At 40.8% G+C, this 17,154-nt stretch overlaps 1 protein-coding gene across 1 annotated transcript; it reads left to right on the top strand.

The window, feature by feature from the left end:
* Positions 1–3,938: 3,938 nt before the first annotated feature.
* susd5 (sushi domain containing 5) lies at positions 3,939–16,673 on the top strand. Its single transcript, XM_029514303.1, has 5 exons — positions 3,939–4,154; positions 5,663–5,840; positions 9,790–9,899; positions 11,404–11,592; positions 12,642–16,673. The coding sequence occupies exons 1-5, from the start codon at positions 4,064–4,066 to the stop codon at positions 14,474–14,476; spliced, it is 2,403 nt and encodes an 800-aa protein (XP_029370163.1). The 5' UTR covers positions 3,939–4,063; the 3' UTR covers positions 14,477–16,673.
* Positions 16,674–17,154: the final 481 nt, after the last annotated feature.

Raw genomic sequence — 17,154 nt, 5'->3', positions numbered from 1 at the left:
GTTAAAGATCCAGAGTGAGATAGTTTCACACAGGTTTCCACAAACCACAGCCAGAGGGCAGTCTTTGCTGCTGCACTCATCCCTGCTAGTCTGAACATCAAAATCACTTCTGCACTGTGGTTGCTTAGGTGAACATGATAGCTATATGGAAATAAAACATGACACACAGTGTCAGTATGGACTGTGCTTAGTGTATGTTTGAATATGCTTATTTCCACTATCTGCTACGTTCCACCCCAGAGTTTACATCTACATTTATCCCATAAATTATTTTTGCAAAAATAGCTTTTAAATTTTATTTCCTCAAGTGCAATATCTGGTTTAAAGAACAATTTTTTTCTTTTATTTTTGTAACATGTTGTTATGTTGGTGTGTTTAGTTGAGTTACCCTACATTCTTTATATAAGACATTACATTGCTGATGTGTATTGATGTTTATTGTGCTTTTTTTTTTTTTTTACCAAGGAGCGCTATCACACAAATAATAAAGACGAAGAGACCTGATCAGGGAACTAAGTGAAGACCCCAGTGAATGTGTACTTCAGGTGTGGGGGCATATTATAGACAGAAAAAAAAACATGCTTCTTGATCAGTTTGTTCTTGGCCTTCTCACAGTGACTGTCTACTGGATCATTGTGTAACATGTGGCTGCACATGCACTTCATGAGGCTTGTGCGAAACATTGGTGCCTTAGATTTTCTGTATTTTTGCCACCCCATGTCACTGCATTACATGGTAATTAACAATCCCTCATCAAAAGTCAAATTAATTAACTGGGTTCTTTGAATAGCTCCGTGCCCTTCTCATCCTGACTCAACTGTGGCTGGCAGATCAGTGTTGAATGTGTCCTGACTATATTCATGTCAAACAAGGCCATCTCTGTGAAACATATAACAATTATACAGAGTCTGTCAGGTGCTCTCCAGCTATTCAGTTATACAGTATGTTTATGAATTAAACAGGGATTTTGAGTATTATTACATTTATTGGCCTATCCAAAGTGTTTTCCTTTTATTTGCAGTTAGTTCTTTTACTATTCTTTTTGCCAAAATCTGTATTTGTCGTGTGTTCTTAGTTTGCATCTGTCCTGTTTTTCTTCAACTTTAAGTTTTATGTTTTAATTGTTTTTGTGGTTGAATTACATGTTTCCATTCTCAGTATTCTCTTACTCTCTATTTCAAACAATTAGTTGACCCAAGTTTTAGCAAAAATAAAGATTTTTTTCCTGCTTAAAGCACTGTAACCAAAACATCAATCTACATCTGACCTTAGACACATGTGCATGTGTAATTTTTTACTATACAGTAAAAAGGTGTATTCCCAAATGAGATGATTTGTGAATAGATGACCTTTTTTCACTGAATGATAACAATAATGTTTTATTCTGGACATGAAAAGATGACATTGTGGAGATATTAAGCTTCCCTCTCAAAAGCACATTTCTTCCCCATGTAGCCTCAACCCAGATTTGCGGTTTGGACCCCACCCCTCATGGAGGTTCAGGTTGCTGTTGCCATGGAGACAAAGCTCGTCCTCGCTTCATCTCTGGGCTGCACCAGTATGACCGATGATTTCCTCTGAGGCGGTCACACACCTGTACTACTCCTCATTCTGACAGGACATGTCTCACATGGGAAGTCACTGGTCTCACACATTCTCAGAGTAATTTTGTGGTTGACGTGATTGCATGTGTGTGTGTGTCTGTTTACCTCCACAGATTGTCTGATGAGTATGTACTGGAGATCCTGTGGCAAAACACACCTGTGTGATGTCTGGACATGCGTCTTTCCTCTAACAGAGCCCTGGCCCCCTCCCCTAGACACCTTCAGCAAACACAATTCTCACCAGCCTCTCTGAGCTGGTGCAGGTGTGAATCACCGTCGCTCTTCCCCTTCACCATCACTTGTCCTTTTCCTCTACAACCACCCCTTTCCAAAAATAACTTCCATGCATGAGTCAGGACTCAACCCCACCTTTAAACTCCTCATCCAAACCTTCTAAACAATTCAAACATTGAGTTAAAGCATGCGATGTACATGAGTATTGTGTGAAAACATGTGACAGTCAAACATAAAGTGGTGAATGAAGCAGAAAACATCAGTCAGGGATTTAAAGTCACAGTGCAGAGGCAGCACCTCATGGGTGATGGGAAAGAGAGAATTATGAAAATGAAAAGGGTGGGATGTGGAAAGAGATGAGCAAGTGTGAAATTTCAATAAAGGTATCACTCCTGTGGGAAATTCTTTACCATTGTTTTTTAAAGCCATTTCAGAAACAGTTTCTCTATTTGAGCATCTGCACACACACATACACACATACACACATACACACATACACGCCCACACATTACTTTAGTCCCTGTCTGCAGTCTCCTCACTAAATATCACACCCATCATTTCTCATAGTCAAGGGAGCAGAACAACACTCCTATCCCCAAATGTCTTCATCGTCTTCATCTACATCCTCTCCACTTCCTTTTTTCAGTCTTTCCTTTAAAATCAAAAATTGAGTATAAGATCTGTCGCATATTTGTCCAAACAGTTTCAGTGGTGGAGTGTGACAAAATTTATTCAAGTACTGTTGCTGAAGTTTTTGTACTCTAGTTAAGCATTTGCATTTAATGCCAGATTGTGCTTTTGTGTAACTTAAATTCTGAGGCAAATATTATTTCTGCTACTATACTGTTATTTACAGTTGGGCCTCTTTTTCAGATGTTATGGCCAAATTATTTACAGTCAATAAAATTACAAGTGAAAAAATGGCAGCTTATATTTAGCAACATTTTGGACACAGAGATGATAAATTCATAGATCCATTGAATAGCTGCTGTGGAGCTTTTCAATCATGCCACCTTGTCTTCCTAAGGACTCTGTCTGACAGAGTTGCCCACTTGACAGTGAACTGTAGATGATCAAATTTCCATTTAATCTTCATCTATAGTTTTATGGTTATCACCATCCACTGTCCAAGAATCTAAAAAGCTCCAGAGCATCCACTAAACAGACATGCGGAAGAGACCGGTGCTCCGAAGGTGAACTTTTTTGCTTGTAGACGAAAAATACCCAAACATTCATGCAGGCGACCGCAATCGTGCTGCAACCCTAACACTATCCTCATGCAGCCATGTGCAAATGAGAACGAGGGTGATTAGGCTGGAAACACATGTGCCCGCTGTGATAACTTTTATTCTATAAGTAACAAGTAACGTTTTTTATAGGTTGTGATGATATGATGCTCCAGGTTTATTGGTGTCACTCCAGCATGTATGTTGTTTGGGCTTATCTTCACCTACAGACTCATTGAAACAATGTCTGCAATGTCACTTGAAAATGCTCTTTAATGGCAGTGGCCTTCTGTTTTTATTCTCTCTACAAAATGGGTTTCTCTCTCTCTCTCTTTCTGTCTGTGTGTATGGGTGCAGTGAGAGAGAGCAAAGAGCAGCAAGGAGGACAACTCACCTTAATTAAGATAATTACATTTCAGGATCAGTTCTATTTGCATTGATAGAACAGGACATTCCCTTTTCCTTCCCTGGATGTTAAATTATATATGTGAATAATCTGTCTAAATGTCCTCTACACATGTACACTTTATTACATCAATGATGTTTAATTCAGGCTTCTGCTCACATCAAGCTTTGAGCAGGCAGAGTTTCAGTGTCTTCCTCAAACACACTCCAGCAGCCCCCCCGTCCTCTCTGTGAAGGAGCAGTCTCTCTCACTGCGTTTTCCCCACCCTGAAGATTTTGAGGCCGTGACGTATTTATTAACGGGGACACGCCAGTTTTCGCACCGGTGCTCCATCTGCTTGCGAGGGCGATTATTTGTGGGGACAGAGTGCGCTTCACCGTGGAGCTGCTCTGCCTCCGTCTGCAGCCGCATTTATCAACAAGCGCACCTTCCCTCCGGTCACTCCACCTCTGTCCGTCTGGAGGGAAAAGGAGGAAAAGGTTTACTCTCCACTTCTTCTTTCACCCAACACACTGTGAACACCTTTTCGGAAGTTTTTGGACAGTTTCTTTTTACCCTGATTTCTAAAGTAGAATTCAGTTTAAAGCGCGGAAATGATGCTGGATCTTTGGAAGCACACTGCTCTGTCATTGGTCTGTGGATGGCTGGCCTGCATGGTGATGACCTCTGCTGTAAACGCAGACGGTAAGTTTATATGTTCAGCCATTGTAACAAAACAAAATGACAAACACATGAATTTGACAGGAAAACAACTTTCTTCACTGCTATCACATTAAACCAAAGTAATGCGCGCGTTAATGTCACCTGCCATGTCATCTCATGAATTTATCCTTTATTTAAATTATATTGATATTGCTTTAAACAATTTTCGCCTAAAATAAATATTTCGATACTTAAAAATCCAACTTTAAAGTTGGGCACAATAAAGTTTAATACTTGGGTGAGCAGCAATCTTCAAATCTTATCCACTTATTTACAAAATGTAACACTCAAGCTTGTAAATATAACAGCGCCTTTTCCTCACAGTGTTAATGAAGCAGCACTAATGATGTGGAAGTGAGGTGATAATGAAGTTGATGTGTGAACTGATCACATCTGCAGCCAGTCCTGCAGATGCAGCTCAGCACACTGGCATGCAGGTGGAGCCTTGTTTCATTAATATCACTCAGATTTGGAATTAAAACACGATTTTTCTTTTATGTTGTGAAATACAATGGGAGCTGATTCATGTAATTATAAGCTGTTTATTTAGAAGAGATGAACATGTCATCAATAATTCATAAAATCTGTGTTTGTGTCTAATGAAAGTAAACGTTTGTATTATGGTGGTTCATATGTGTTTTTAAAAAACAAATCTAAATTACACTCCAGAGTTTCTATATTTCTATAATGAGCAATAGCTTCTTCTATTGACACCCAAAAAGTTGTATGTTAAAATATCAGTTGTGATTAAAAATAACATTCATGGCATTTGGGCTGCTGGTTTTTGAGCACAGATATATCCAAGTGCTGTGTGAAGTATTAGTCCTCCATGTTCATTCACTGGACGTTTATTATAAGTTGCAAAACCTTTTTTTTTTGTACCCTCCCAGCCTTTATCATTTTTCTCCACGGCCACCTCTCACACTGCATATGGGAAATTCAGAACAGGTTTTCCTCTCACTGCCCTCCACTGATGGAAAACGATGTTACTTTATCAGTAACAGCTAGTGTAATTACTGTTTCCATTGCTATTAAGCAGTTACAGACAGTTACATGAGGTATAGGACGCTGAGCTTATTAAACCAGCAGCTCTCTGGGCCTGAGTGGAGCTGCTCATTTCAATCATTTGAAGTCTGACTTTAAATGATGTTTCATGGTTAGCCAATCAGAGGCAGAGGTGGGCGTGTGTTCAACATGAGTCAGTTAGTCTGTTAAGATAATACACTGTTTTCTTTCAATAATGTATCGGTGTCCATTTTGCTCATTTAAAAACATAATCGGTTTTTACTCTGAATTATCAAATAAACTGTGAATTTAAAGGGAATAATGTATGTACATATTTTAAATTACTGGTACATTACAGAATGAGAGTGATACAATACTTACTTACCCTGCTAACTAGTTACTTTGTAATGCTGCTTTTGGAGAGAAGTAACCATAGCTAATGACTTTTTTAAAGTAACCACCCCTGCTGTGCTCTCTGTTCTCAGGTCGAGTGTTTGTGTTGGACCTGATGAACTCCTCCAGCCTGCAGGGCTTCAGAGACGCTGAGAGGGCTTGTGCTTCACAGCATGCCCGCCTGGCATCAGCAGAGGAGCTCCGTCATGCTGTGGTGGAGTGCTTCTTCTCCCTGTGCACCCGAGGATGGCTCTATGGAGGCACAGTTGGGTAAGAAAAGCAGGGAAATGAGACATTTGTTCTCATTGTTATGGGGTTGTGTAGGGAGACTGCTGACTTCTTCTTCTTCTTAGAGATGTCAAAGGTCATTTGTAGTGTGTGTGCCTTTGCGTGTGTGACAGAGGATGCAGGCATGGATGAAAGGGAAAGGAAGTAAAGACAGCAGTGGTATTTAGAGGGAGCGGAAGAAAGAAGAAGAGAGTGACACATTTCAAGGGGGAAAGAGAAAAGGAGAGGAAGACAGGGAGAAAGACTCCTCTGTTCCTTCCTGGAGGAGGAGGGAATTCAGAGCCGGGGTGTCATGTCGACAACTGCCTCCATTTACACCTCTCATCTCCACGGTAACATGACACACATCTTTCAGCACCCGGAGACAGGAACAGACAGACACACACAGACAGACAGAGCCGGTGTGGGCCAGCAGGAAGTCAGGTACACTGATGCAGTGATGTGTCTGATTGACAGCCTATGCCCTCAGCTGTAATTACAGAGGAGGGATGAAACCTGTTGAATCACCAACATTTTGTTTTTTATTATTATTATTATTATTCTTTTGGACTATTTAACTATTGAAAGAAAATGGAGAACATAAGAAAGACCATAGAAACTGAACTTTTTGGTTGGAAAGAAACTTTTATTAGACTGTTATCGCAGTCCTAGTTTAAAATGCAAAGCTACAGCTGCATGTAATGTGCAAGAAAAGGGGAACACCAACAAAGCAAGCTATGGTACAGCTTCAACAGCTTTACTACAAAGGATGGTTGAACATTGACTTTAAATGGTAATGGTACCATGCTAACACGCTAACATGCTAACATGCTCCCAAAAACAATGCTATCCAATCTGCTGTTTCGTATTTACCATGTTAACTTCTTCTAACCTTTTACAATTGAAAATGATTAGTTATTATTATTCAACTTGAAGGGGACACACACTGCTGTAACAAGTTTTTGTTCTCTGTAAACTTACTGAACTGGCTTACTAATTCTTGCTTTAGTTCTGCCAGTGAGTCAAATAAGTCCTTCATATCTTCAACATATCGTTTGCCGGCCAAAGCAGGTAATTGGTTTTCCTTTATCTTTTTTTCAAATTCATCACTCAGTGTGGAAATATTCAGTGCTGCAAATATGAAACAGCTTCAAATGGCGGCTGCCCTAAGAGTGATGAACGTCTGGTTGGGGGAAAAGCTGACACATTTTTTTTCTGGACACTCCCTGCTCTCTACGTGTTGGACAGTGGACATCAGCTTTCACACCAGCTTACCATGTTTCACAGTTTATCATTCATCTTTGGCTCTGTCTGTCTGACTTAATCTCCATTCCTCCTCCAAACTTCTCCCCCTGAACTTTAGAAAATAGGCCACTGGCCCTTTTCTGAGTCTGGTCACAGACACTTCATCTGCATAATTCATAATTGTTTGCTCTTCTTTTGACTCTTTTATGGCCGTGTACATATGAACATTGGATAATATGTCAGTAACACCCTTATGAAACGTCCTTAAATTTAGCACAAACATTTGCTAGGACTCAGAATAGACCTCTGTGGTCAAAGTAGTAAGGTCTGTGTGACTTCACAAAACACTTAGAGTCAATATTCAAGCTTTCACAAATTTCCCTCCAAATGGTTTATATTTTACATGACTTTGGATAAACAGGGATGTAATCTAAACGTGCTCTGAGTGGTGGAGCCATGCATACAACACTTGATTTGAAAATATACAGTGTCATTGACATATGTTATCTGAATTGGCTTTTCCTGCTTACACAGTAAAACACAGCTAACAGACTGCCACGTGATACACTTTTATTTTCAACATCACCTCATCATGTATGTAACAGGACACAACATCTATAACTGAGGCTGTTAGAAACCAAACATTTTCCAAAGCATTTGTCCCTTTATGTTGATGATGGCGAGGTGGGGAAGGATGAACATCCCGGAGATGTTGCGATTTCAGGGTCAGTGGCCGCAATTTACTTTTAAGACAAAATAAGAAATTAGTCTTAGAAGACGCCCCGGCACGCTCTGTGTAGAAATGTACAGTGCAGCAATATACAGTACGGGTTATTTATCATTCCTGAAAGCCAACATAAATAAGCTTCCCTTATTTGTGTGGTTAAATGGTTTTTCAGAGGCTGACACTCTGGTGTGAGTGCCAGTTGACCTATAGACTGCATCGATATCATTTGTAGGTCTGTTACATATCCACAATTGGTTCTCAGACTGACACTGTTGTCTTAACATCTTCATCATAGACCCACTGCCATGGAAACCAAACACAATAATGTCAGTGAATTAACACCAAGTTTCACACAAACACGCACATCCTCCAGGTAGTTACATCATTTAAAATGAGTATTCTGAGAAATGCGTTCATCTCTTAAAGAGGTAAATCGTTTTGTTGTTGCCCCATCAGTGTCCGTGTCTCTCTCTCCCTCTCACACACACACACACACTCACTCAGATGCCTGCAGGAGCCTTAGTTTAATGTGAAAACAGTCTCTGTGATTTTTGTCTCTGTCTGAGTGTTTTCCTGCTGATTTCTGTCTTAGTCCTCATTTGTCTTTCTCAGACTTTTGTCCTTATAAGCTGAAGTTGGCGTGGCACAAGCATGCAGTATGAGTCACACTGCTCTCTTCTCACAGTCTCACTGCACTGCCAGTCAAATTCTTTCCAATTACTGATGCTTTGATTAACTCAGTTATACAAGTTAGCAGGGAGAGACACACCCACATGCATGCAGACTCACACAGCCACACAACTCTGGGCCAATACCTTGGGTCGTTTAATAATGCCTAATGAACAGCATAACCGGTCAAACATGTTATTAATGAAATGTTTAACTTGACTTCAAATGTTGTTTGTTCAATGATGTTTCTGAGCTAAGCGAAACTTTGAAATTCCTCTCCACGTGGGGTTGAGTGGTGCTGGGAGCTGCTATGGGAACGTAATCTGAATGGCCTGGGAAGTTTGAGTCAGTCTTATCTGGTGCTTCTGGATGATAAATGGTGTAATGATGAAATAAACCTTGGTAATAACGAGGCAACAAAAATAGACTATTTATTCAGCATTTTTAGGCATTGCATCTTGTGGGCGTTGGAGCACATTCTTCATTTGGTCCCCATGGGAGATATTAAGTCCCTGATGTTATGTCTCTTCTATATGAAGTTGGCTGTACATGGGAACGTTGCTTTGTAATGTGCTATAGAGTGATAATGGTGTGCCAGAGCCTACAACTGCTGATACTGCAGCATGTTTCAGCCATGGTGTGTGTTTCTGGACTCTGATGTCATGCTGTAATAATATTTGAATAAGCAACAAGTGCTGTATAAAGCATATCAGTTACATTGTTATATTATGCACATACAGTACATATATAATGTATAATGGTAGCGAAGAGCATTCTGATCCTTATTGAATTAAAAAGGTCAATATATTTATTTTCAGAAATATACATAATCGTCCTGCATTTATTATCTTACCAAACCAATAAAATATACCTATATGCCCAACACGATAAATCACAGGCATAGTTATTAATATTGGGGCAGGAAAGGGTAATAATGATAATAATAATAACAGTTAAAAAAAATCAACTTTAATGTTACTTTGCCTCTTTAAACCTCAAGCCACATGAGGCATTTGAACACAAGAATGGGGATGAAACTTAAAACCACTTAACAATACTTAAGTAAATGTAGTTACCATCCACCACTAAGTGTAACAATGTACAAGATGTATAGTGAAGGGAGGTTTTTTCCCCATGTATGTATGAACATGTGCTTCAAATAAAACTAGTGGCTTTAATTTAACCACTCTCCTGTTCTAGTCCCTTGGGGGTGCTGAAGTCCTTCGCTTTAGGCCATTAGGTTTGTATTTTGGTAAAATGACTTGTTGTGTTTCTTATTGTGCACCTGTGTTTGTATCTACTGATTTCAAGAGCCACGGTGTGTAATAATGGGGGCAGTACGCTGAGAGCAGTGGATGTGAGAACAGAAAACGCTACAGAGGATGCTGCACACCTGGATGCCTTCTGTATCAAAGACAAAGGTCAGTGAAGAGAAACGCACACATGTACACAACCATGAGTTATAAATCTGTACATAATATTTTAAGTGGCGATTGAGATATGAATGGGAGAGCTTTGTACCAGTCTGTGTGTGTGTGTTTGTGAATATCTGTGCAGCTCTCCTTCCTGAGGTATTTACTGAGGTGTGAAAGAGGCTGTGTTCCTGCGTTCCTTCCATCTACACCTCTACTTTCAACACTATTCATCCTGCAACAGTGTGTGTGTGTGTATGTGTGTATGTTTAAGTGTGCTTACTTCTTTTTTTTACTCATATCCGTCATCATACACCAATCTATCAGCTTTCTCATGAATTCTGATCCAGCCCTGGTGGAGATGAAGCTACATACCACACACCTATTCCACTGGCAGGGATCTGAAGGGGAGGGGCTCAGCAGTGGTTAGTTTTGGATCAGAATATGAGTGGACGCCACACTGAAGAGATCTCTACTCTTTCCTCACACACAGTGGAGCTACTGTGGCTGTTTATATACCCCACACTACTCCCCAAGGCGGGAAGGAGAATTCGGCTGTGGAAAAAATGAACAGTACAGATCCAGTTAACACTGGGAAAACCATAAGATAGCGTCACATGATGCTCTGGTTATATAGCTATGGTCATGGTTATGATTGAATGTGTGGAGTTATGCCTGTGTCATCATTAGGGCAACAACTTATATCTACACAGCAAATCAAGTCCGTTCAATTCAGTTGAATTGATTTAAAGGGCTGCTCTGCATTGCTTTCATTTATTTTTCTGTATGAATGATATTTTTACAGAAAATGAGTTTGGACGTCTTTTTTTCTAAATGTGCTAATGTGTGTTTGTATTTCATAGATATAGTTAAAAATGAGCACAAAATGATGAAAGCAAACTTTCCTGAAATAACTACAATCAATTACAGTGTTCATTTAGTCCTTGGGCCTGTATTTTGTCGAAGGTACAGTATTACTGACAAATCAATCAGGGTTTAGTTGTGTATGCAGTTTACCTTAAAATATTACTAAAAAATACATTACTGAAAAAAAAAAACAACCAATGTTCATTGTTTGTCACAATAAATCAACACATGAATGCATTATTAAAATGTTTTATTGAGAGTACAAATAAGATGACTTAGAGCTTTTTCCTTTGTGTAATTACCATAAAAAATGACACAAGACTGAGCCCAACACAAAGCCTTATCTCATCCCAGTGGCATTGTTTGTAGCTGTGTTTGTTGAAATTACATCCACATTTCTCAAAAACCACATTGCTTCCTGTCCCTTGAGTTGTTCTTATCTTTTTCTGTATACAAAAGGGATGGTGATACTGTAAAGCTGGATAATAATAATCGTGTTTCATTATCCCGCCTGTGTAATGTTGTATAGGGATTGCATAATTTTTATCCAACAATTCAGTAAAGGTACGTCTCACTTTGTATGTGTACTGAGTTTTTTTGCCCCCCCCTTTTTTTAATGTGGCATGCATGCTTTTGTTGTTGGCAGGTGTGCCCTGTGGAGATCCTCCATCCTTTCCCAATGCCCGTCTGCAGGGCCACAGTGGGTTTGAGATGGGTGATGAGCTGCTGTACTCATGTGTGCCAGGCTATGTGATGCCCAGTGGACACAATGCCTTCAGCCTGCTCTGCGACAGCTGTGGAGAGTGGTATGGACTGGTGCAGATTTGTGTCAAGGGTGAGAGGGTTAAACTGTTAAGCTGTTTATCCTGGAGAGCATGGCAGAAATGGAAAGAGGCCGAGAGGAAAAAGGCACTGTTATACTCATCTTCTTCAAGGTTTGACCTAGACAGGAGACCACACTGAGGTCTTATTAGCACCCACTGTTATTAGTCCTGGCTTTGGGGAAACAGAGTTTTAGTTGTGAGTTGGAGAGAAAATGGCTGTGATGACACCTTAGTGTTACATACCAAAGTGTGGCCTAATATAGCACACAAAGTCTGTGAAGCCAGACCTGTGTCCTTGGTTAGCTTATATAGAGACGTAGTCATGTTGGTGCCCTAATGTGCTTTCCCAAAATATTGCCACCAGCGGTACCAGATGATTTAAGGAGATAACAAAGGTACAGTTACAAAACTATCTTTGTATTTGATTTGAAATTTTAGTCTACAGCCCGATCCCTCTGCTGATAAAGGGTTTCAAGTAGTCATAGCTTGGTTTTAAAGGAATAATTCAACACTGGTTTTCTTTTAGTCAGCTTAACAGGGTCCCAGCCCAGTAGCCAGTGTGCTTAGTGCAGCTGGCCGGGCTGTGTCTGTATGTGACAAAATCCACCTACCAGCAGCTTTAAAGGGCACAAATGAAACATAATGTGGTGTTGGACTGATGTTTATGTGCTGGACTTTTTCTTGGTTGGAATACATCACTTCCTAATGGCAAAGTGATGAATGGAAATAGAGAGGTTTAGAAGTGCTCTTCAACAAATTCTGAAAAAAAAAGGACCCTTCCCCTGGTTTCCGTTCTCTATGTTAAGCTGAAATAGCTCATTTCTGAGTATATTTACTACCTTTTACTCTACTTTTACCAACATGGGGTTAGTATTGATATTTTCCTATGAAGTCCTTTTCTAGAAAGTAAATTATCATACTACTAGTCGTCATTTTGCAAACCGTAAATTAGTCCCACATTGTCAGAATCTGAAACACCTCTAAAGTGTTTAATGTTGTGATCTGATGTAGTTTTCTCATCTGATTGAATGAGTAATGTGTTGTCTTTGTGTTTCCTCAGATGAGACAGAAAGTCACATTGATTATGAGGACAAGTTCACAGATTCCTATGGCGAGGAAGACCTCCACACAGAGAGACCACAGGAAGCCAATGGAGAAGTGTCCGAAGAGGTACATGGAGCTGCATACGCAGAAAGCAAGAGTCAGGAACAGCAGGAGACAAGCTTTGGTGCTGAACTAGAGGAAGAGCATCATGACAAAGACAGAGAAGGAGGACAAAAAATTATTGGTCAAAAAATTGAAGAAGAGCAAGAACTGGCTATTGAAGATTTTACAGGCCATCCAAAGCAGGAGCAGGACAGGATAGAGGTGGTCAGGGCGGATACAGCTGCAGCCACAGAAGCATCTGTCTCCCTTCTCTCCCAGAAACACATGTTCTGGTTCCCCTCTGAGGCCTTTCAGGAGGAGGGACATCCTGTCTCCACCAATCCAGCCTCTCAGACCACACAGAGAGCCTCAGGTGCTCAGTCAGAGGAGAGCAGAGAAAAGGAAAGCCAAGAAAGACACAGCCTCCAACATCCAGTTGATGCTGACGAGCGAGAAAGCTACAGTGTACATGATATAGATGATCACAACGATCATAACGACAGTCATCAAGACGTCCATGAAGACAGCCGCCATCATGAGCAAGATGACCTTGATAGTCATCAGGACCCAGATGAGCATGATGATCACATGAAATACATTCCAGCTCAGCATGGTGATCTAGATAGATGGGAACGCCATGAAAAACCAGACGATGATCACAGTGACCATTATGACATGGGGGAACACGAAGATGATCGGGTTCGCTATGGAAGCCAAGCGTATGACGGTCGAGATGATGCTTATGATGAGCAGGAAAGCTACGAGGACCCTGAGGACGTGACTGATGATCAAGATGATCGACAACATTCTGAAGTGTCTAAAGAACATCCAGAGCGTGACGACCAGGACGATGGTGAGGACCATTATGACACTGGGGAGGACGGCAATGACCGCTCCATCGAACACGATGATCATGAGAGCCACGAAGACGAAGATGATCATCACCGCGTAACCTTTTCTACAGCAACAAATGATCAGAAGAATATCACTCAGAAAGGAACAGGAGGAAAGTCCACCACAGATGAAACCTGGCTGGATGGATACCCTGTTGTTCCAGGGGAAGCAGAAAAAGGTGACTCGACAACAGAAAGGGAGAGACCAGAAGAGACAGAGAGAGGCACACTGGCCAGGACAACAGACAGACCCAATGAGGTGGAACTTCGTAGACCTGTCCCTTACACGAGCTCACCAGAGGAAGGTGATCCTCTCACTGCTAAGCCTGAACAGGAAGGAGCAGAGGAGACGTGGCCTGGATTCATTCCCACCGCTGCTCCCTCCCCTGACCAATCACAACCGTCAGACTCCCCCTCATATGCAGACACACTTGACTATGACACACAACAAGCAGCTCCGACCCACTCCTGGCAGGGGGACCTCACCAAGCACCCCTCCCTCAATCACGGTCCAGCTCCTCCAGTGCATGACGACGGCACCCTCAGTGGCGTGATGGAGGAGCACACTGTGCACAACCTGCCTGGGGAGACTGGTGAGAGGGCGGAGGTGGAGGGGGAGATGGGGGAGACGATCTGCACAGGCGATAACTGTCCTCCACATCCTCCGAGCTCCTCGAGCCGAGGTCCTACTGTGGCTGCTATTATTGTGGCGCTGTGTGTGGTTGCTGTGGCGGTCGTGATCGGAGTGTGGTGTTACCGACGGCAACAGCAAAAGAGCTCAGTGTACAAGATGAACGGAAAGGGCCAAAGTCAGACCAGACAGGGCCAACAGATAGAGATGCAGCAAAAAGTTTAACAGCGAGAGGGAAGGACGCTGACAGAAGGCAGAGACATTTAGGAGTGATGGAGCCAGCCCTTCATCTTACTGGAAACTCTTCCTCCATGAAGAATTTGGATAGGAATGAAGAGTTGCTGTGCTACAGCCTTGTTTTAAAGACCAAAACCTTATCTAAGAACTGATAAGACTATATGAGAGTAGTTCCCTTTCTCTTCCACATCTAAAGACGTCCACCCATCTTTGTCATACCTACAGTATGCTTTATTTGGTAGGTCGAGGAGCTGTGTCTGGACTGGACTCCAGGAGCAGAGAAAAAGAGATTGTATGGAAATGACCATGTAGGAAAACCACAAGAAGGCATGCCTGCCTGTCTGAGTATACGAACTGAGACTTCAACTTCCAAAGCTCTTGGACATTGTAGTAAAGAGTCTCCATGTTACTTTGCTGATGTTTTTGTTGACTTTATTGAGTGTCCCGTCGATGTGTGTTGTTCTGGATTTATCTTTTACCTTCTCTGTAAAATCTGTGTCCCACGTATTATTCAACGACAAGAGCACTGAAGTTCAGAACACTTCAGGTCATGGCAGCAAATCTGGACAGGTTGTCCTGAGTGAATGAACTGGCTTCCTTCAAAGCAGCATGGAAGAAAAAATGGAGAGAAGGTGATGATAATGAGACGAAGGGATGAGCTGCATGAACAGACCTGAAAGGGAAAGGGGAAGGAAGAAGCCAGAGGCCAACATGAATATGAAGGGAGTTACAATTGAAGAATTTTCTCACTGTGTTGGTTTTGACACTCAGCTGGAGAGAAACATAGAGTCAGTGTCCAGACTAAAGACTCAACCTTGTGTGTGTGCGTGCGTGTGTCTCAGGTTTGTGCAATCCACCTCTCAGCGTGACGTCCTCTTTGAAGTTTTTGACTGAGGAACCAGAGTGGAGGCTCGCAGCATTCAGCCGGAGATCAAACATTGTGGTGCTGCCATAGCAACTGAGAAACTACCCAAAATGTTATGGATAAAAGAAGATCTGAAAATGATCTGAAATATTCTGACTGTTTAGATGATTTTTACTAAATGTTCATCAAATAGATTCCTCATTCTCTGGTGAACCTGGAGAACCAACAACTTTAGGGCTGGACCTCATGCTTTAAAATATTCACTCTGATAAATATATGTTTTAGTACATTTAGTTCTATTTTGATAAATGTAACGCAAAATATTTAATGAACCCTCATTATATTAAGTTTCCTTACTTGTGTTCTTTAATGTCTGTTCCAAGAGTCTGAGCGAGCGATGATACATCAGACAGTAAGTTTATGGTATTTGACCTTGGGGTTAATTATAACTGGTTGATGTAGGAGCTGTCAATTTGTGTAACACAAAAGTCTTACATAATTTATGTAAGAAATTCATAAATGCTGATTTGATTACTTTGGTTGTCTAGCCCTATTTCAAAGAATGAATGATTTTACTGTATGAATGTATTTACACTTAAATTGTTTCCATATTGTGCTATATATTTAAGAACAAGGTCAATTTCTATAAGATATATTCTTATATCATAAATGTTGTAATTCTAGGGATGAATGATGATAAATGAACAGTTTCAATTACTCAAAGTCTTTCCTTGTAAAAACCGGAGAATGGTGATCGGTAGACAAGATATGTATCTGCTGATTTAATACGGTCTTTTTCAATATCATGATGAAAATGTATGGGCACCACGATGGCATGGGGAGTGAAGTACTGTCTTTATATGTCTGTAAATATGAATCTATGACTGTATTAACAGGCTGTAAATATTGTAGCTTAGCTGGTGTCTGGAAAATCCCCTCACCAACACAGTCAAGTTCACATTGATGCCTCTCAAAGTCTCACCCACTGTCTGTTACACGTCTTATTCCACTCTGCTGTTGAAACACAAGTACAAACACAATGTGGAAAATTAAGGAAGGCCCTGTTTGATCTCACACCTGATGTCTCCAGATTGACAGTAATCATGAATTAACAATGTTACATTACAAGTCTAATGAGTCACTTTTATTTTGTGCAAAAGCATGATGCTAATGAATGCCAATAGAAGTAGAATTGGAAATAATGTCACATCTTTGTCTATTTGCATGTTTCAGTGTGTCCATTTCAGCTTCATTTCAGGCAGCCTGATGTGTGTGATGTCAGGTTGTAGTGTATACTGTATGTGTGTTCACTAAGTCAAAATAAACTCCTAATAATGTGACTAATGCAGTTAATATTGCACGGGATGTGGTTGAAATGCTTGATTTCTATTTTTAACACTCAACATAGTCTAATGAACACATTCACATATTTATCTCAAATTGTGTGGTCAAAACGACATTGTTCAACATTCATTGTGTAAATGTGACCTGTGACCTTGACCTGTGACTTTGATTTCTGACTAATGGCCTTTTATCTGAGCTCCTTTTACCAGCTGCTATCTTCTGCTTGTCTGACATCCTCCCAATATAGATAACAGAGAAAGCTGTAATATATATGTTGAGGAGGAGGCAATAAAGGAGAGAGGTAAATATAGGAAGGAAAGGAAAAGGCATGCAGAGTTGGAGCTGAAGACACAGTCACACAGAGGGAATGTTCCCATGTGGGTTTTTAGCATCACTGTGTGACAAACTGCACAGAGACTCTATGTTCAAACATTATTAAATAACTGTTTTCTCTGGC

Source organism: Echeneis naucrates, chromosome 11 (assembly GCF_900963305.1).
Source record: "Echeneis naucrates chromosome 11, fEcheNa1.1, whole genome shotgun sequence".
NCBI lineage: Eukaryota > Metazoa > Chordata > Actinopteri > Carangiformes > Echeneidae > Echeneis > Echeneis naucrates.
This window is presented reverse-complemented; position numbering and strand designations above follow the sequence as displayed.